Genomic DNA, 21,158 nt, shown 5'->3' on the forward strand with positions numbered 1-21,158 from the left:
CACAAATAGACCTTCAATAGGAAAAGAAGCAACGTTTTTGGTAGTGGACTGCATCTATGGCAATGAGTCACAAGGATGCACTTGATGGGTACTTGGTGCTCATGGTGAGTTTGGACCTACAACTTGCATCAACTTATCAACAATTCTATAGTGTCCCAAGTCACACAACTAGGACATCAGCCAAACAAACATTTTTTTTTTTGAAAGAAAAACACAAGGACAACACCACATTCGTGATATACATTGACATGTTGCACTACACACTAATGCACACAAAAATGTCGTTTCAAGAATGACACAATGCATTGACAACACAAGAGACATCACCATTGCTCCAAGCAAGGTGTCACAAGCAAAAGACTTAACAATTGTGTGACAAAGTCACTACAATGGCCTAATGAGAGTGTGAAACTACGCTACGAGAATAATTGAGTTCTACTCCACAATCATGTCCTCTCGCAAATAAAACACAAGGGTGGGGTGAGGGAATCATTTTCCTTGAATCCACTTCCTAACACACTTGACACTCACAACACCAAGGGAAACTTATACAAGAGGCACAATGACTAGGAGATATCACATCTTTAGATGGAACGACCACAATTTTTCTACATGATTGGCACACTTATCAATACAAAGGTGGGAATTCTGCCAATCAGTTACACCCAAACATAAGGGGCAAGCCTTCACTAGAGGTTGCTTAAATAAGAGGTACAAGCCCTCCACTAACTTGAATGACAAATGGTTTCTGTGCAAAGGTGCACTTTTCAATGTCAACAATGGCATAACTTCTTGATTATGACACCTACTAATGAAGTTGTGACATGGAAGGATTCACAAAACCAAGGGAACCAACTTTTGCATACAGATTTTCTATGGAAAATATTGGAAATGGAAATGCTTGTTGTATGATGGGTAGGGGATGACAATGCGCATAAAAGATACTAGTGCAAGGGAAGGACTACAATTTGCCACATTTTAGTCCCTAGTCTAGCACTATATTCTAGGTTTAGTGCTAGTGTCCAAAGATCATTTCAAACACTCACTACGTTTTTCTAACATGAGAATCACCAAAAACACCTTGAGACAATTGGAAAGCTAAGGTGGACAATTAGGAGATCACACCCAATTTCACGGTCCACCTAATCTTTGAAAACAACTTCAAATGGAAGAGACACTTCTCAAAATGCAAAAAGATTAATAAGAAATTTCCAAAATAAATCCAAGGACACAAGATATGAAGGTTAAATACAAGATACCCCCACCCAGTCTCCCTTCCCAATGTAATGACCTCCCCTACTAGGTTTAGGCCTGTTTTGACCAGAATTAATCTATCTCAACATACTTATGACTTAAACTACATTGACTAGGAGACAAAACCATCTTAATTGTAATTCAATCAGTGATAACATAATCTTCTTCCTGATATTGAATTGATAATTCAATTTATTTGTTCATTCAAATTACTGTTTCTATATATAAATATATATATTTAAGTTAAGATAGTATTACACTATATGTTTTACTGCAAAGTAGTTTCTAAAGATACTGTATTACTTATAATTATTATATTAATATCTATTATTGTATCAATATCCATATTTATAATCCTTACTTAATTCTTATTCAGATTTGAGTATATATATTCAGAGTTCCCAAACTCGCCGCGAGTCAGGCGAGTTCGCCGAGTTGGCAAGTCGAGCTAAGCTCGACGAGTTTTGCTGACTCAGGACTCGGACTCGGCGAGTTTTGACCATAACTCGCCGAGTCCAAGCTCCAAGACTCGGCCATGACAGGTCAATGTTTTGACTTGTTTGACAAGTTAGTCTCTCCGCCAGGATTCATATATGGAATATAACATTTAAGTATAAGTGATCTTATACTTTAAGTTATATTCCATATATATTGTCAGGATGTTTGAGAGTGGTTTCGGACCTCCATGAGTTATAATGCAAAATCTAGTTTTTGGAGGATCCTTCAAATTTCCAGACTTAGTCAAATTTTAGGCCATTTCAGGATCAGGATGACATTCCAGACTTTTAAGGCAAGTTCACTCTGACCTTGATGTAAGGGATGGGACTTAGGAGGACACTATGCATTCAACCAAGGTTTGATTTAGCAACATGAAGCGTGACCAAATAGTACACTAAAACCCTAGGAATGATCTAAATAACCCCTAATCACTCAACTGACCTATAACCTCCTTCACTCCACCTTGAGGAGATCCACCTGATTTGATGACCTTTGAGAAACTCAATCCCTTCAATGCAAAGGCTAAGACACTAAAAGGACCAACAACAAAACTAAAAGAGCTAACCCTAGAAAGCAAAAAGTGGGGGTCTTCATTTGCAATGGGCGATGTGTGAGTACCTCACAACAGGGATGTTTCTTAAAATTTTGAAAAAAGGGGGTGAGTTGGGGACATTTCCTACTTGTCCCCACATCCCAAAAAATCCCCCCATGGGGCACATGGTTATTTTTGGCAAGGGACATGTCTCTGAGGAGCATATTTTCAAACCCTTCTAGCCTCACAATTCTCCCTTCCATCCAACATATATATAGCCTAAAAACTAAGAGGTCCAAGAAAGACCAAGGTCAACTATAGTCCCAAGTTAAAACCTAAGTTCAACAAGCACACTATTTAATGCTACCATACACAAGCACTCCTTACAGTTTCCAAGTGAAGATGTTCATGATGTCTCATGTTGGTACTCCCAAAATTTCAATTTGGCCAAAGAAAATACTAAACAGAAGCCCCAAACAAGTAGATACTCTACCAGCATGCTTTTCATGGCATAACAAGCTAGCACACATTATAATTGGGCTTTATTCAATAATGGGTGCATGAAACAAGTTTTAAATTGTTAAAAATCTCTTGATTTCAAGGGTTTTTTTATTTTGCTGAGTCATTGCCGAGTCGTTGCCGAGTCCGAGTTTCGGAACTTTGATATATATACATAAATAAATGAATTAATTAAAATTACCAATGATTTATGTATTTACTAATTACTTATTCTATAGATTGTTAATACTACTACTGCTTTAAAATATTAATTATTAATAATATATTTAATGGTTGGTAAAGACAGACAGATCTGACACACGTCAGATCTGGTCTGCCAATATGTATATAATTTAAAATGTAACTCATATACGTATTGCAGTCTATAATAATATTACTATTAAATTCTGTATACAGATATTGTATTGGGTTTCATATATCAGGCATACGTATCAAGCACATCGCCTATGCATACCCCCAGAACAAAATGTTATTGCTTGTCCTCCTCTTATGAGCACAGACTATATAATTATTTCCCATCTATCCGATCACTGCCCGATCCTCCCTTTTTCTCCCCCCATGACTTCAATGGTTCTTCCCTCCAATATCTTTGAGTTGGAGTCATAGTCACTGTTAGTAGCCTAAGTGGTTCAGGTGGTAGCATAGGGAACATCAATATACAATGTACAATACCAAAGCATCACAATTCATTAACATGGAACCAATAACGCACAACACAGTATACCCGAATAGATTTGTGTAACACAGGTGTATATCATATTCCTCTCCAAATCCCATGTGCCCACAATGTGCTACAAGTTTACAATATAAAGAGTTCGCGGTTGGTTAGGCCACCAACCGTCCGGCAACTAACTACCCGTAGAAACAACTTAATACTATTATTTTCTATTAAAGCATTAAAAAGCCTTATTTACTAATTAACTGGCTTACATCATCCCCCCCCCCCAAAAAACTTGTTCGTCTTCCAGATGAACACTACAGCAATTGAACAAGAAATATCTACTTAGAGGGACAAGAGGACGTCCCTGTTCCCGTAGTGGTCCGTTCTCGGAGTATCTTCAGGTCCCTCTCAGCAAGAAGTTGCTTCTCTTGAGTGGCTTTCAGAAGCCTGAGTGCATCCATTCGGTCCTTCTCAGAGGCAGCCAACTTCCGTTCTGTTTCACGTCACGTGGTTCTCTCTTGAACCATTTCTTGCTCCATAGCCTGGATCGTTTCTTTCAGCTCACTCTCTCGCTGAAGGGCTAAGGTATGGACTCCTTCCATTCTGTTTGCTTCCCAGGTCATCCTTTGGAGCTGTAAGAATGTAGCGCGGAAGGTTTGTTCTATGGAAGTGAGAGCTCTCATTACTTTTTGATTACCTCCTGTATGTTCACTAAGGATCCGTGGTTTTCCCCATTCTGCTATTATCTCTGGAATTCCCGTGTCGGGCCAACCTTGGTTCCTAATTTTCTCTGAGAACTCCCTCTCGCAGCCTTCTGTCATAAACGCCAGTAGTGCTTCCGCTGCTCTTACTATAGCAGGCATATCAGACCCTCGAGACTGATCTATCATCCTCTTCGTGGCTGCCCTCATTACTTCCAACTCGGAAAGAAAATTCTGCGCAACTGTTTCCCACTCTTGGATTCCCTCTGCTGGTGCTGGTGAGGACGTACTGTGCCCTTTTCCGATTCCTTCAATCCTCTGGCTCTCCTGTTGATCAGCCCCCAATGATGGTGAAGGAGGTGGAACCTCTATGTCCATCTGGAATCTTGCTAGCAGGCTGTCTGCTTCTATCTCCATGTCTGTTTACTCAGTCCCCTTTCCTTTTTCTCCCTCTGGCTCTTCACCATGTATTCCTCCTTCGGTATTTCCTACCTCCATGGTTGCAAGTGGATCAATTATGGGTGCTACTACCAATGCAACAGCTCTAGCCGCTTCTACGCCCCTGGTTGTGCTTATATGGAGGGTGTGGGCCCCAGCGTGTCCCTGCAAGTCTACTAACTGAGATGGGGTCCCTGTGACTCCAGTTACCAAATGTGCCGTGATGGGAATCTGTGCTGGTTCGGAGAGTACCTTTTTCCTTACTCCCCATCCTGGTACGGCTGGTATGCCCTCCATACGGCTCTCTGTCCCTACCTGCCGCGACCCTCCTACGTGTTCTCCTTCCTGTTCCATGACCATTGGCTCCATCTTGAATTCTCCTTCATCTTCTTCTGAAGATGATATGTATGTTTCTTCTCCCCCTGTCTCTACCTCTTCCTCAGAATTGTTGTCTTCTTCTCCTCCATCTTCTAAGCTCCCTGCCAGTTCTTGCCTTGCTTTTTTCCTTGGTGTTGTCTCTGTGGTTACTGTAAAAGTGTCCAGGTGTAGCCAATAATACATGGCTGGCTTGTAGGGCTCCACCTGGCTTGAGGCCACAAATCCTCCTCTGTTTTCTAATGCCACTTGAGTTCTCAATGCTTCCAAGAAGAGGGCAATGAGGTGATGGGGCACGTATAGGGTCTTGTGTTTGAGGAGCATGGCTTCCTTCACACGGCTGGAAAGGACTCGGCCCCAGTTATAAATTTTGCCATTACTCAATCCGTGCATGAGGCGTAGCATCCATATTGCAACATCGGATGCTCGACTTGCTGCTGTTAACTTACTCTTTATGATATCCAGGACACATCTCCATTCTGGTGAGGTGAGATAAGATTTCTTCAGGCCCCTTCTATTGCTATTCTGCCATAAACTGTTCCATTGCTCTTCTGTGAGTGCGTCACCGTAGATATGCTCCAGTAGCCACTTTTTTTCTTCTGTAGGCATTCTTGCTGATGGTTTCATAGCTGAATCGCCGCTACTGGGAATGCCGAAAACCTTGCTGAATTCTTTGGGTGCATAAGAAATGACCACTGTTTGTCCCAAATAGTCAATTACTGATCTATGTCTGTCCTGCTCATATCCATGGACCATGGCACGCAGTATAGGCTCGAATTCTTTTAGGTTGAAGATGGGCATGAAAATGATTTTGTCAACTTCTGCTTGCTTCAATGAACTCTTTAGGGGGTGGTCCTCCTCATTGTTTTCCCACCACTTCCTGCGCTCGCTTCCAATTACTCCTTCAAACGTGATATTCTCTACATTCACCTGTTCTGATGCCCTCTCTTGGCTTTTCTTGCTGGTTCCTGGCATGGCCATTGCTTGCTTGTTAGAAGTGCTAGCTTTGTAATTTATTTCATAACTTCCCCTTTTAGGGTTGCCATGACTCCCTTTCACCATCTTGTGCGTGTATGGTGATGTACCCGAGGGCTGTGGGCCTATACGCTGTGACTGAGGCTGAGGTGTTGTGTACGCTGGTGGTTGCGTGCTTTTTTTTCTAAGTGCCGCCCCCTTTGTGTTGCTGCTCCGTGTTGTGCCGCTGGTGCTGTGTCCTACGCCCCAGCTCCCTCTTGTGCTGCGTACGCCTACCTTCGCCCTGCGTACCTTGCCTTCCTCCCCGCGTCTGCCTTCCTCCCCGCCGCGTACGCCCTTCTCACCGCGTCTGCCTTCCTCCCCACCGCGTACACCTTCCTCCCCGCCGCGTACGCCTTTCTCCCTGCGTACGCCCTTCTCCCCGCGTCTGCCTTCCTCTCCGCCACGTACACCTTCCTCCACGCGTACGCCTTCCTCCTCCCCGTGTACGCCTCCTTCCTCCACGCGTACGCCTTCTTCCCCGCGTCTGCCTTCCTCCTCCACGCGTACGCCTTCCTCCTCCACGCGTACGCTCCTCCTCCTGCTGCGTCCGCTCCCCTTCACTCCGCTGCGCGCTTGTGTCTCCTTGCTGCGTGCTCTCTCTTCCACCCTGCGTATGCCCAACCCGCGTACAATGTGTCTCTTGTGCGTGGCCTCCGCCTTCTTATGTTTTTCTTTTGTTATTATTTTTAATGTTTTGGTTTTGTTTTTTGATATTTTGCCTTGGTCTTTTATTTTTAAATACTTCTGCCTTGATTTTTTTCTTATTCTTTTTCTCTCTCCGTCCTCCTCTCTCTTCATTTTTCCTTTGTGCCACTTTATTTCTGTTTGAAAATTGGCTATTTTATTTTTTTCAATCACCACCATTTTAATGGTCACCATATTAATGGCTATGGACTCCCTTTCTTTGTAGATCTTTAGTTTTGATCCATTTACTGGATCTTTGATGGGGCTATCATCCAGGTTGGACAATTTAATAGCTCCATTTTTTCCCACCTCCCTTACCTTGTATGGCCCTAGCCATCGAAGTCTAAATTTACCTAGTCGGAGTTCATTCCGACCATTGTACTTGAGTACCAGCTGTCCTGGCGAGAACTTCATCCGCCTTAGATGTTTATCATGCCAAGCTTTCCTTCTGTTCTGAGTCACTTCTATGGCCCATTGGGCTATTAGGTGGCGCTCATCTAATTTTTGTAATGTCATAAGTCGTTCCTTTAGGCTTTCCTCATCCCCCCATCTGTTTTGCACTGCTATCTGCAAGGTTGGTACAGTGTATTCTACTGGCATTACTGCCTCCTGTCCATACATAAGCTGAAAGGGGGTGTGTGTAGTTGTCGCTTTGTACGTTGTCCGGTAGGCCCACAATACTGCTGGTAATCGCTCTTCCCAATCTCCTTGCTCTACTCCACACGTCTTGTAGAGAATAGATACTAGTACTTTGTTGGTGGACTCCGCTTGGCCATTCGCCCTGGGATAGTATGGACTAGACAATGTGTGGAAAATCTTGAATTCTGTTGTCATATTGCGTATCACTTGATTGACAAAGTGTACCCCCCTATCACTCGTGAGTTGCAGGGGTATCCCGAACTGGTTCACAATGTGTTCATAGAGGAACTTGGCGGTGCTCAAGGCTGTGTTGTCGGGTAAAGCTCTGGCTTCGGCCCACTTAGTGAGGTATTCTGTAGCCACCACAATGTAGTGGCATCTATGCACTTTGCTCGTCCTCATAGGTCCTACGAAATCCAGTCCCCATCTTTCGAACAATTCCTGTGGTTGGGACGGGAACAGGGGCATGAAGTCTCGTTTGAGTGGCTTACCTACCCTTTGACATGTGTCGCAGCTGGTCACCCATTCCCTCGCATCCGCATAAAGTGTAGGCCACCAGAGCCTTGCTAACAAAATTTTCCGTGCCGTGGTATCTGGCCCCATATGTCCTCCGGCTAGTCCTTCGTGAGATTCTCTTAGGACTCCAGGAATTTCTTCCTCTAGGACACATCTTCGCAGGATACCGTCTGGACCTAGTTTATATAGGAGCCCGTGGATCAATTGGAACGTGGTACTTTTTAGTGCGAGCTTCCTTCTCTCGCTTGGGCTCATGTCACCTGGAAATGTTGCTGTAGAAAGATACTGCCCGAGTTTCTCGTACCAGGAAGGTAGCACGGCTATCTTGAATAATTGGCCATCGGGGAAATCTTCGCTCACTCCTCCTTCTCCTGGCTCCCCGGATTTTATTCTAGACAGGTGGTCAGCCATTACGTGACTTTTCCCTAGTCGCACCACTACATTGAAAGTAAATTCCTGAAGCAAGATCAACCATCGGCTTACCCGTCCTTGAATAACCGGTTTGTTCACCAGGTACATGAGTGCTTGATGATCCACGAAAAATGTGAATGGTGTGGCCAAAAGATAATGGCGGAACTTCTGTACTGCATATACCATTCCCAAGGCTTCCCTTTCCGTGGTGCTATAAATTCTTTCTGCTTTTGACAGTAACCTACTAGCAAAATATATTGGGTGGTCTAAGCCTGAGGATCCGGGTTGTGTTAAGATGGCTCCAATTGCAAAGTTAGAAGCGTCCACATGTACATGAAATTTATTCTCCCAATTTGGGTATGCCAAAATAGGTGCACTTACCACTCTGGTTTTGAGTTCTTGGAAGGCTTCGTTCTGCTCCTTGTCCCACACAAATGGTTCCCCTTTCCTTGTTAGGCGTTCAAGTGGAAGGGACACTTCTGCAAATCCTTTAATGAACCGTCGGTAGTACCCAACATGGCCAAGGAAGGATTTGATCCCCGTAACGTCTGTTGGGCTATCCATGTCGAGAATAACTCTGATCTTATCTGGGTCTGTTTTTAACCCTGCCTTATAGACTATGTGGCCGAGTAATCTTTCCTATGGCACTAGGAACCTACATTTCTTGGGATTGAGTGCCAGTCTTGCTCGTCAACACCGGTCCATGCATTCCCCCAGTATCCTCAAATGGTTTTCCTTATCACTATATACTGACCAGTCGTCCAGGAAGGCCTTGAAGTTCCCAGTGGCCATTTTGTCAAAGATGTGGAGTATGATCCTCTGGAAAGTGGCTGGGGCGTTGCATAGCCCAAATGGCATACGGTTGTACGCAAAAACTCCATCTTCCACAATAAATGTGGTTTTGAGTTTGTCCTCCTCCGCAATGCTGATCTGGTTATAGCCGAAAAAGCCGTCCATGAAGGAGTAAATCTCATGCCCTGCTACCTCTTCGAGGATGCTATCAATAAACGGTATCGGAAACAGGTCCTTAATGGTTACAGCATTTAAGCTTCTGAAGTCCACGCAAATGCGGATCTTGTTTCCTTCCTTTTTCAGGGAAATAACAATGGGAGAAACCCATTCACTAGTTTGCACTCGGAAAATGATCCCGGCGTCTAGCATTTTTTCTATTTCTTCTTGTACCTTGGCCGCATAGTTCTTATTCATGCGATAGGGGCGTTTCCGCACAGGTCTTGCCCCTTCCATCAAAGGTATTCGATGTACGCATAGTTCCGGTGGTACTCCCTTCAGATCTTTATAAGTCCAGGCGAACACATCTTTATACTCCAAGAATATCTTAAACGCCGCCGCCTTTAGTACAGGGTTCCAATCATCTCCAACCATTATCACTCTTGGGTCCTTTTCATCTCTCAAGTTGGTGCTCTGAACCTTTGGTTCCTCGTATTGTACCACTTCTTTCTCAAATTGGTGTGCCGGTGTGCTGTCTACTTCTGCCCCTCCTTCCTCGTATTCCGCAAATTGTAGTGGGTAGGTGCCATCGTTTCCTAACTCGAGGATTTCCAATACATTGCACTCTGGTTGGAAGATCTCATAATCTTCCATCTGCCAGTGGAATAGTCCACTTAGAGAACTCGTTTCATCTTCTGAGCAATTATCGAGGCGGAGCACCCCTTCTCCATTGGGCTCTATCTCGCCTTTTTCCCTTACGGTATTCTCCTCCGAGTCAGAATCTGAGGCCATTTCTTGACTCACCTGCTGGTTTCGCAGGTCAATGACATATTTGTTTCCCTCACTTTCAATGGAAAGGGTATTTTTTTTCCAGTTGTGGTTTGCTTTGGCCGTGACCAGCCATCCTCTTCCCAAAAGTGCATCATATCCCTTCCGCTCCAACGATATGACCATGAAATCTAAAAAAAAGTGTTGTGTCCCGATAGTTACCTTTTGGCCCATAAGCGTGCCCAATGGTTTGATGCCATGCTGATCGGCTCCTACGAGGTGGAAGGTTGGCGGCCAGAGTGTCGGCCTCCCCAAGGTTTTCCATGTCTCCTCAGGTAGCACGTTTACTGCAGACCCTCCGTCCACGATGGTGTTAGTAAGCCTAAACCTGAGAATCTCCATTTCTACTACGGCTGGTGTCCTGCCTACCCCTACTGTCACCAACATAGGATCATTAGTCTCCTTTGAGTGGTTCCTTCCTTCCATTTCCTCCTTGTGGTTCGGCGTCTTCCCCTCCTTCCTGGTCTCCTCCACTTGGTTTATAGCTATCCGTAGTTGTGGTAGTGTTTGCAACAGATCCACTATGCGGACCGGCACCGTGGTTTGCAGTAGCTGTTTCATTATGGTTGTTTCGGAGTCAGTTCGTATGGTGTTGGTGGTTTTGTCGGGTGCTGGCTTTCTCCATTCCTCACTCATTTCCCTTTCTACTTCTCTCTGTGCCTCTTTTAGTCTTCCCTTCTCTGTGCCTGGGTCAGGGTATATTAGTTTCCTTGTATGAGATCGGGTAATGGCTAGTACTTCTGGGCACCGTGCGTCTAGTTCCGGCCGTACTACCTCCAACATGTTCACGCCTTTCTGTCTTGGACATTCCGTATCTTCGTGATTGCCCGGCCCACACCATTTGCAGAGTAGCCCTCCTTGCCCAGCACCACTCTGGCAGTCGCGTGCAAAATGGCCCCATTTGTTACATCGTCGACATTGTATCATTGGTCTTCCTTTTGCATCGTATTGGATGCGACCCCATGGTGTATTATTATTGCTGTTGTTGTTACTCCCCCTCTGGCTGGTCCTATAGCCGCTTGGTGACGCATCTGAGTTTGTGTTCTTGGTGGGTGTAGTGGGTGGTGTTGCCTGTTCTTGAGTATAAAGTACTTGGGCACTCCTAGCCTTCAAGTTGTAGGGGCATTCCTTAATAGCATGCCCCAACACTTGGTAGATGTCACAAAAAGCTTTCTTTGGACAATTGGTTTTTGTGTGTCCCTCCAGTTTGCACTCTGTGCACCAGAGGTCTCTGCCCTCCCTACTTTCTTCCTTTTGCGTCCTCATTTCCCGCATCATCCGTCTCATATCCTTCCGGAGTGCTTGTATCGTACGTGACTCCTCCTCGCTCTCCTGATCACTACTATCTTCATCGCTTGTACGCTTCTTGCCCTTTGATGTCTTGTTCTCACTTTCAATATCCATGGCTCTATTGTATGCCTCCATGAAAGTGGATGGGGGTACTACCTTCATCTTTTTCCGCAGTGATGGTTGCAGACCCTCAATAAACCATCGCTTCTTTAACCCGTCGGCCGGGGTATTATCCATTTTGCCAATTAATTCTTTTAGTTTGCGGTACTAGGACAGTACCGTCTCACTCTTGCCCTGTTTGGTGTTGTATATTTCTGCGACGAACTCGTCATCATCCCACAGTAGCCGAAACTCCTCCTCAACTACCTTAGCAAGTCTTTTCCAGGTATCCTTTGAAGTGATGGGTAGGTCCGTGTACCAATCAATGGCAATACCCCGGAGGGTGGCTGGAAATGCTTTCAGCCAGTTATCCTCATCATCCTCGCCATTGGCCTGCCATATGGTGACACAAGTTTTACAGTGGCGGGCGGGATCCTCCGATCCTAGTCCATTGAATCTGGGGAGTTTCTGTTTTTCGGAGTTATGTGCCATCTTCCTCGTACTCCCCGAGTTGTCTTGGGAATTGTTGAATGACTCGGTTGGCGCGGTTGTTTGTTCCCAATTATCACTGCTACCTAATGCCTCTGGGCTGTTGTGACTCCTGTCCCACACTTGTGTATGTTGTCGAGAACCTTCCGCCACGCTCCCTCTTTCTTCCACTATTTTGTAGAGTTTCAAGCGCCTCTCAAGTTGTTCTTGGATCCGCAGGGATCTTCTTACTATGTCTTCTTGGTTCCCTTCTTGTTCCTCCGGGGCTTCTCGGTTTCGATCTTTGTTTAGTGTATTTGGCATTAATTTTTGGAATTGCGGCGGTTTCGTCGTTGTGTATAGTCCCTTTGTTCTTCTTCCCTTTGATTCCTTTCTTTATACTGTTGGAGCACTTGCTGCCTACGTTGCTCCCTTCGTGTGTTCTCTCGTTCCTCTTCACGTTCCACGAGGACACGTGCCAACAACCTTGGAAGGCTATCCAGGAGATCATGTACTGCTTGGTTCACGTTGAGTTCCGCCCGTACCGTATCAGCCGAGACAGCGCTCAGTTCCGCTTCTTGCTGTACGTACCGGTCCACGGAAACGTCCCACGCGTGAATCAGGTCCTGTGTCAACTGATCCTCCCTAGTTACTTCCATGTTATCTTCTATGTCACTGTCTGTCACCAGGATATTTTGGTCGAATGGACGACCCATTATACTTCCATCCCGCCAGCTTTCCCTCCTCAGACCTTCAGGTTCGACTTAGGCAGCGGCACCAAAATGTTAGTAGCCTAAGTGGTTCAAGTGGTAGCATAGGGAACATCAATATACAATGTACAATACCAAAGCATCACAATTCATTAACATGGAACCAATAACGCACAACACAATATACCCGAATAGATTTGTGTAAATCATATTCCTCTCCAAATCCCATGTGCCCACAATGTGCTACAAGTTTACAATATAAAGAGTTCGCGGTTGGTTAGGCCACCAACCGTCCGGCAACTAACTACCCGCAGAAACAACTTAATACTATTATTTTCTATTAAAGCATTAAAAAGCCTTATTTACTAATTAACTGGCTTACAGTCACGTGGCAAGGGACATGACTCATGCCTATCCATGTCACCCTCTTTACTAATCACAACCTTTCATATGGACTTCATACATAATCTGTGTTTAATAACTATAATTGTGGATATCCTTGTTTATCGATATTAATACCAATCACATTCTGATTACGTATATACTTTCATTATTATTGATATTGTTTTAATCGGTATTTTTTTTCGTGGTCTTCATTCCAACGTGGTCTTCTGCTCAATGACTTCTGACTCTCCATAGGTATTAAGTGCTTGGGAGAGTGCATCGATCATATAGGATGAAGATAGCCACTGTTTCTTAGTCCATAATAATCTGGGACATTACCACCGACCTATGCACATTATCATTTCTATGCTTTGCATCAAATAACAACTTCCTTCATACTATCGACATAGACCAAGTAGTAGTCATAATGTTGCTTGGTGTTCATCTGAATTCTCATAAGTATGTGCGAAAACTTCATAGCAATTCATAATGATCGATCCTTGGTGTATTTCGTTCATAATTGTGTCTTAAACTCCCTTTATGATGTATTGCTGAACGTATGTGTAATCTGTCTTAATGAATTGATACTAGATATTCGAATGTGTAATATTCAGGGATTGATGCTACTTCTTTGAGGCAGTGCCATGAAAAATTGTTATTTGATATCATGCAGTCACCAAATACGAGCCTCACTGATTGTATCAGAAGAGTTATAAATTGTTGATCGTTAGGTTTACTTAATACTGTATGTATATCTTATTCGTTATTCAGTGCTTTTGATAGATCCCCAATCAATAAATTTACATAGCTTCCCAAAGTATGTTTTGGTCTTGGTTGACAATTTTACCAAAAAGTCATGAGTTTTTCTTTGAGAAGAAGGTAAGGTATTTTCTACCTTCAAGGTCTTGTTGTCAGTAATGATAATTAATAAATATTAAATAATAATATTTAATAACTAAATAAATTTCAAATAATCATTTGTTAACAATTGATTATAAGAAGTGTTTCATTATGTCATATATAATGATCAAGGAGGGGACATGACACCCAAGGAAACTAAATAAAAAGTGATGACACTACCCTATGGTGGGTTTGTGAACACAAAACACATCGACAAGGGCATGGATCTAACCAACATCCCCAAGATAACAAAATTGAACATGTGCTAACACATTAAGTTCATTTTATGTTCAAAACAGAGATGCTCTAAATTCATTTTACCAACAACCATTTAGTCAAATATGAAATATGTTGAAAGGTTACAAAATGCTACACCCATTCGACATTAACATCAACATGGGTTAAAATCAATACTAGGATCCTCGCCACGCATATGGGTGGAATGCAATTCTACTGTAAAATGTCCATAAACATCATTTACAACATTAAATAACTTGAAGCCAACAACCAATTATTATGATTTCAACACTCTAAAGATACGGATACCCTCACAAAAAAAGGTGAGGAAAAATACAAGATGACATCAATGAATTATTACATTCAAAGGGTATCATCCGAAACATGGATGGTTCATAACCCACATCATGAATTAATAAGAAATGTTATCATAATCATTATTACAATAGTTTTGAGGACCCATTTTATAATGTTTACAATTTTCAATAATGAGAGATACAAATGCAAAGGCAGCATGGGAATCCATCTCATTCTTCATGAAGAATCCTTGAAGTTCATTGATCCCAACCAATGGTTTAGTGCCACCCAACCATGTGGTACTTGTAGGTCCACCTCATCATGCTAGGAGATCGTCATTGGAGTACAAACACACCCACACTCATGCAAAACAAGGAGAGTATGGCTCACATACATACCAAACATAATGAATAACCATCATAGCATACACGCCAACAATTATGATTAACCAACATGGTATGCACATTCCAAATAGGTACGATAAACCATAAAAGCATAAACATGGCCAAAGTAGAAACATCACCAAAAAATAGGAAAAAGATATAAACCATATCACATGGCGTACACGTGTCATAAGTAAGCATACAATACAGGTATGAACATGTGCAATCAAGGTCTCGGCGATTCACACACACATAGGAAGAGTTAGGTTCCCCATTGGATATAAAATCCAACAGCAATAATGACGAGGATCCTAGACGAAGGCAAGGAGTGCTATCACAATAACTCAAAATCATGGCTATGCAGATTGAGCATGAATCTCAATCGCAAGTTGGGAGTACTCAATGACATTCAATATTGCTAGAGTGAAACATGTCCTTTCCTACACTCAATACCTCAATCCTAGGTTCATCATGTCAAATCACTATTTGAGCGTGGCATGAAAATCAATGCAACAAAAGTGGAATAACAATTTGGACATAGTCTCAAAAGATTCTAAACAGAAAATAATGGGTCTTGTTTTTTCTCACACTAATTCGTTCAAAATCATCCCCAATTCGTTTTTTTCTGAATAATTCTTGTAATGTAAAACTAGAACATTTTCAATTCCACCATTAATGAATGCCCAGCATGGTAACATACTATAAATTCAATGCATAATCAACAATTACAAAAATAATTATTTATGAAAAAGATGAAGCTGAAAGACTGATGAACACCTAGTGCAACATACATAAGCATGATCTATTCATCCCATAATATATTATAAAAAATACAATGCTGATAACAAACATCCCAAGGCATACAAATATGTGGGCATTACAACGTCTGTGGGCGACTTTCTTTCTATGTCCTGAAACTTGAGAGTGCTTGCTAGTTAGGTAGATACTCAGGCAAAATTTTGAACTATGCTCTTACAGTTTATCTACATCATATGATACAAATTGTCTGCATTCCTATTTTGAAAAGTTTTAAAATTCTAATCATTCACTATTTATGTAAATGAATTGTTTATTGCCAATTAATATGTTGTAATGTTTCATGCATATTGTATAGGTATGTTTTTAGTCAGTCATTGGCCATGTTTGAATCACCTACAATATGTAATATAACTAGATAGAGACTAAGCATACATGATTCCTGTAGGCATTCCTGAACCCTTTTATAGTGACGTCGTGATTGCCATCATTTCTTATATATGGTTTCTATTAAAATACATCGATGCAGACAGTTTCTATCATCTTTATGCACAACAATTTTCTAAGCTCCCCTGATGGAATCCCACATGATGTGTGAAAATATTTACAGCTTACAAATAAACTGTCAATTCCCAAGATTTAGTTTGAACTTCTCTGTGCTACATTTTAGAACTTTATTCAATCAGAGACGATTGAATGTGAGGAAAAATGAGCAAGGCCTCCCAAATGTCTTGACTCATCAAGTAATTACAATTTTTCTGAAAGAGTTTTGATTTAGAACACAGGAAGTATTTGTGCATCTTTGGAAACAGAGGAATGCACTTTTCTAACTCTTATTATAATGCATTCAACTTGTTAGAACTTAGAAATACAATCAGTTAATTTTAAGCAAAAATTAAACTACTAAATTAATGACCATCTAATATTCTGATTTTTTGACTTTTTTTTCACTAGGTATTTATTTCAAATGCATAAGCTTGAAGCAGATGAACTAAAGAGTATACAGAAGTCAGACATTATTGATTGGTATAATTCTCACCTGAAATTATCATCATCAGCATGCCGTGCATTATGTATTTCTGTATGGGGTTGCAATGCCCATGAGCTGGCAGATGCAGTAGAGTCAAGAAAATTAGGTAATGTTATTGAGGATGTACCGGCATTGAAATGTGCAAGCGAGTTCTATCCATCCTTATGCTAGTTCTGTGCTTGTTAAGTGCATCTTCAGGCAGGCCTATCATATTTTATTTCATTTTTCTCAGTGCAACTAAGTGGCACAGTCTGTTTATTGATATTTAAAAGTTTAGCCTAGTCATCACTATTGGAGTACAGACATGAATGTCAGAGTACTTCCAAAGATGTAAAAATATGTCTCGATCAATCATGCTCCTGTGGAAATTGTTACCGCAGATTGTTAAATTTGAAGGGACATTGCAGGCCACTGTCTTTTTACAAATATGATTGTTAATAATTCTATCTAGATGAAACTGTTATTTATTCATTTAATGGAAGAAAATAATAATAATTTTTTTCTAACAAGCATAATGCAGTATATACTTTAGCTCTTGCTTTGGTTTGCACCCCTCTGTTCCATCTTGAAGTATTGCAATGTTTAATTTTTTATATAGCATCACTAACAAAGTTGTGCGTGTCAATCAGTACTCTATTCTATAGCTTATGTATGCTTTCAATTTGTCAAGTATGAAAACCAAAACAGAAATATTGATAGTGGAGGGGGGAGGATCAGTATTTCAACTAATTTAGATAGAATTAGACATATAAAAGGAGCAAACCAAACAAATATACAGAAGACACATAATTTATCTCGTGGAAAACCCTTTCAGGTAAAAAACCATGGCACAAATAGCTATCATAATCGAAAATGTTCACCAACCCTGTTACAAAAGTGAGCTACAACTCACGCAAAGATCACCTACTCTAGACATCAAAGGTACTAACCTCAAAAAAATTCTCATACAGAAAATAATTCATAGGCTCCAATTCTAAAAAAAACTTGAACCCCTTTGAAGATTTTTAAATGACTTCACTTCAGTAATACAGTCTTCAGCACAAACTAATCTCAATCTTCATACCACCTGAAAGCACCTTTGAACATGTTTTCAAAAGACCATAACTCCATCTTCAGATTTAATTAAAACAATCTGAACTTGCTTCTCATATTCAAGTCAAATGCTATTCTCCAATTTTTTTTTTAAACAGAGACCAGATCAACAAAACTTCATCAAGCATGCCAACTACCCCTCAAAGACATCTGAAAAATCATCTCTGCCACGTTAAGACTGTCAATTCATCATACCCTGCAACATTCTACAACTTCAATAATATATACTCCACCCTGTTTCGGCCCAGAAATATTTTGTGCTGTATATACAACTGCATCAACCACTTCTCATTGAAGATAATATGAAAGACATCTCTTTTAGTCGACTCGACACTTTAAAAAAAAAAATATGAACACCTTTTAAAAAATATAACACACGTCAACAATAATCCGAAACTTTAGATGAATTATTTCGGCTGCTCTGACAGACAAACTATGATGCTCTGCTTAAAAGAAATGCCTCCGACACAAAAGGAGGTCGACATTCATAGTCTTTTAACAAGGCACTCAGAATTTTTTAAAAACGCACAGCATACAGTTGGAGATTTTTTTAATCAATTTCTAAATTTTCATCTTAAAACCCTAGTTTTTCATACGTTTTTTACTGCATAAGAACACTTTCAATGCATCGCAACCTCAGCCAAAAAACGGCTCCACTTGTTTTTCAGAACTGATCAGACGTTCAGACAAAAAACGCACACGGATATGTAAGAAGCTGTCAACAAAGAAAACACACACCCTCCATCATTCGAATCATTCTCTGCAAAAATAACAGTTCCAGAAGAAGACATTCTAGAAATTAAAGAACACGTAAGCTGAAATCTCCCTTGCTTACAAAGATATGATCATCTCAGGATTACTGAAGTAGCACGAGTCACAAACAAACAGCCGTCCAGCGTAGCTTCACAGTATCGCTTTAACATAATGAAACCACTAACAAATATTCGCCGATGGCTTCCAGACGAATAATTTGTCGCTAAAAGACACCAAGCTTTGACTGGACTCAAAGCGTAGAGTACATACACATATGGATCACCGCAAAGAAAGAATGTAAGTCCATAAGCTGAGCAAGCATACATGCAAACAGCTCAAACAAACAATAAATCAACAGCAGCTCGATATATCATTCCAAGTATCCTTTGACATCAATGATAAGTTGTCCAGCAAAGTACACATTAATTTCTGTGGATAGCTTACATTAATCAAGAATTTGTTCAAAAGAGAGTACTCCCAAGTAATAGGTTGAGAAAATTTTTCAGTATCAACAAAACTATAAGGTTTGTCAATACTTCACAGCTTACTTCTGATAGAAATTGAAGAGCTTGACTTTTCTCATTTCTTATTCTACTAAGATACTCGAAAGATGAAATTGAGGACGACTAGTCAACTTCTATTGTAATGCACACATACAAAAAGATAAAAAATGTTTTATATACAAACTAAGTATTCTAAAAAACAAACCTATCATAATTTGGATCAACATTCCTGACAAAATTTATGTATTATTTTTTGAGTAGGAAGGTCATCTAGGTCATTTCGTGCATTCAAGTCATTATTGTGCCTCTGAAGTACTAAAAAAGGAAGAACTACAGTGATGGTGAAATTGATGTAACCCTAAATGTTACTCAAACAATTGCCTCTCGTCAACAGGTCAGCCCTGTTAGTAATGAGAGTAGTTGATCTATTGTACTCCTTTAAGGCCCTCCATTCTTTGCATTGAGCCATTAAAATCAGATTTTAGAATATGTTAGTTTTTCACGATACAGGACACTTTTCACATCCATCCTATATATTTACCATCTTTGTGAAGCTGCAAGAGATAAGTACAAGGTGAATAGAATCCATCTTGGCAGCAAGAGCAATGTCTCAAAATAATTAATGCCCTCAACCTATGAAAACCCCTTAGCAACAAGGCGAGCCTTATACTTATTAATGTAACCATCTGTAGCATACTTGGTATGATACAAACACTTGCATTGCACCAGCTTTCTTCTCTTAGGAAGAGGAACAAAATCCCAAGTGTGGTTCTTCATCGGTGATTAATACTCCTCTGCCATAGCTTGATCCCACTCTAGAATACATGTCGCATTTGAAAACTTTTAAGGATCAACTAAAATAGCCCGACTCATAAGAGAGACCCCAGAACTTTGTGCACGAGTGATGAGAATCCGAAGGATCACCCGACCAATCTCCAATTGCATCAATTGTAATGGGCCCACTTAGGAAGTGGTGGAGCAGGAAGTTGGCTTTGGAGAGTCCATAAGAGGATAGCACTCATCTAATTGGACATCTTGTTGAAACAAGATCTCTTTGAAACAAGATCAAACAACTTGTATGCCTTAAAATCCTCACACTAGTCAAGAAAGATTAGTGGTTGGCTCTCCTCTACATGGCTTTCCTCTGTGCATCTACAATGAATTCTCAAGTTGCACTCCTCAAAACTTTGATTGAAGACACATCAGGCTTGACATGGGACTAAGCCTCCTCAGGAGTCAGCTCTCACAATGCTTTGTGAGGCATCTGATTCAAAATGTAATTAGCACAATTCACTACATCAGCCCAAAAAGTTGCATCCATATCCCGAGATCAAATCATGTTATTAGCCATCTCTTGAAGTGTTTTGTTCTTCCTTTTGCCAACACCATTCTATTGAGGGGTGTAAGGATCTGTAAGTTGATGAAGGATGTCATGCTCAATGCAAAAGTCCCAGAATGTCTGATTGACATACTCTCCCCCTCGCCTCCCCCCATTATCCATATGTATCTGCTTGATAGAATTACCATATTGCCTATCCACAAATGCCTTGTACCTCTTGAAGAAATCAAATGCATCACTCTTGTACTTAATAAGTACACCCATGTATGCTTGAAGAAGTCATTAATGAATGTGAGCACATACTTGGCCCCTCAAAAAGATGGACTCATTGAACTAACTCCAAGGGTGCCTTAGCATGGTGGGCTTTACCTAAAGGAAAAGAATCTTTTTGATTCTTATGAGCACACAACCTTGGCAAACACTATCAGTGCAAGAAATTTTTGGTAGGCGAAGCATCGAAGATTGAGTGCTCATCTATTGTAGATACTTGTAGTTGACATGACCAAAACTTTCATGCCAACACTTACTCATTGAATTCACATGAGCTTTGAAAGAAGAACCAGCAAGAGTTGGACTTTCAAAAGCATCAAAGCAGTATAACCGAGATGCAGGATAAGCACTCCAAGTAGTCACAATAACATCAGTATCATGTAGGTCTTTGATAATTACATCATGTGGTGTGAACTCAACTATCTTCCCTATCCTAGAATGACAAATTTGGTACATTAAGAGAAGGTTGTTGGAGATGTCTGGAACAACAAGAACATGCTAAAAAAAGACCATCCTTAAGCTGAATAAGTCTTGAACCAACGACTGAAAGCTAAGTAGAATCCTCCATTGCAATCTATGTAGTGCTACGATATGAAAGATAAACAACTAGATCTTGAGAGTGTCAT

At 41.1% G+C, this 21,158-nt stretch overlaps 1 protein-coding gene across 1 annotated transcript in view; it reads left to right on the top strand.

Annotated features, from left to right (window-relative positions):
* The window catches only part of LOC131068951 (nardilysin-like), a 250,475-nt gene extending 233,429 nt beyond the window's left edge, over positions 1-17,046 (top strand). Inside the window, exon 19 of the mRNA XM_058004237.2 lies at positions 16,500-17,046. Within this exon, the coding sequence (XP_057860220.2) occupies positions 16,500-16,746 (247 nt within the window). The 3' untranslated portion in view covers positions 16,747-17,046. The remainder of the gene's footprint in view (positions 1-16,499) is intronic.
* The last annotated feature ends 4,112 nt before the right edge of the window (positions 17,047-21,158 follow it).

This window comes from Cryptomeria japonica, chromosome 7 (assembly GCF_030272615.1).
Source record: "Cryptomeria japonica chromosome 7, Sugi_1.0, whole genome shotgun sequence".
In the NCBI taxonomy this organism is placed as follows: Eukaryota; Viridiplantae; Streptophyta; class Pinopsida; order Cupressales; family Cupressaceae; genus Cryptomeria; species Cryptomeria japonica.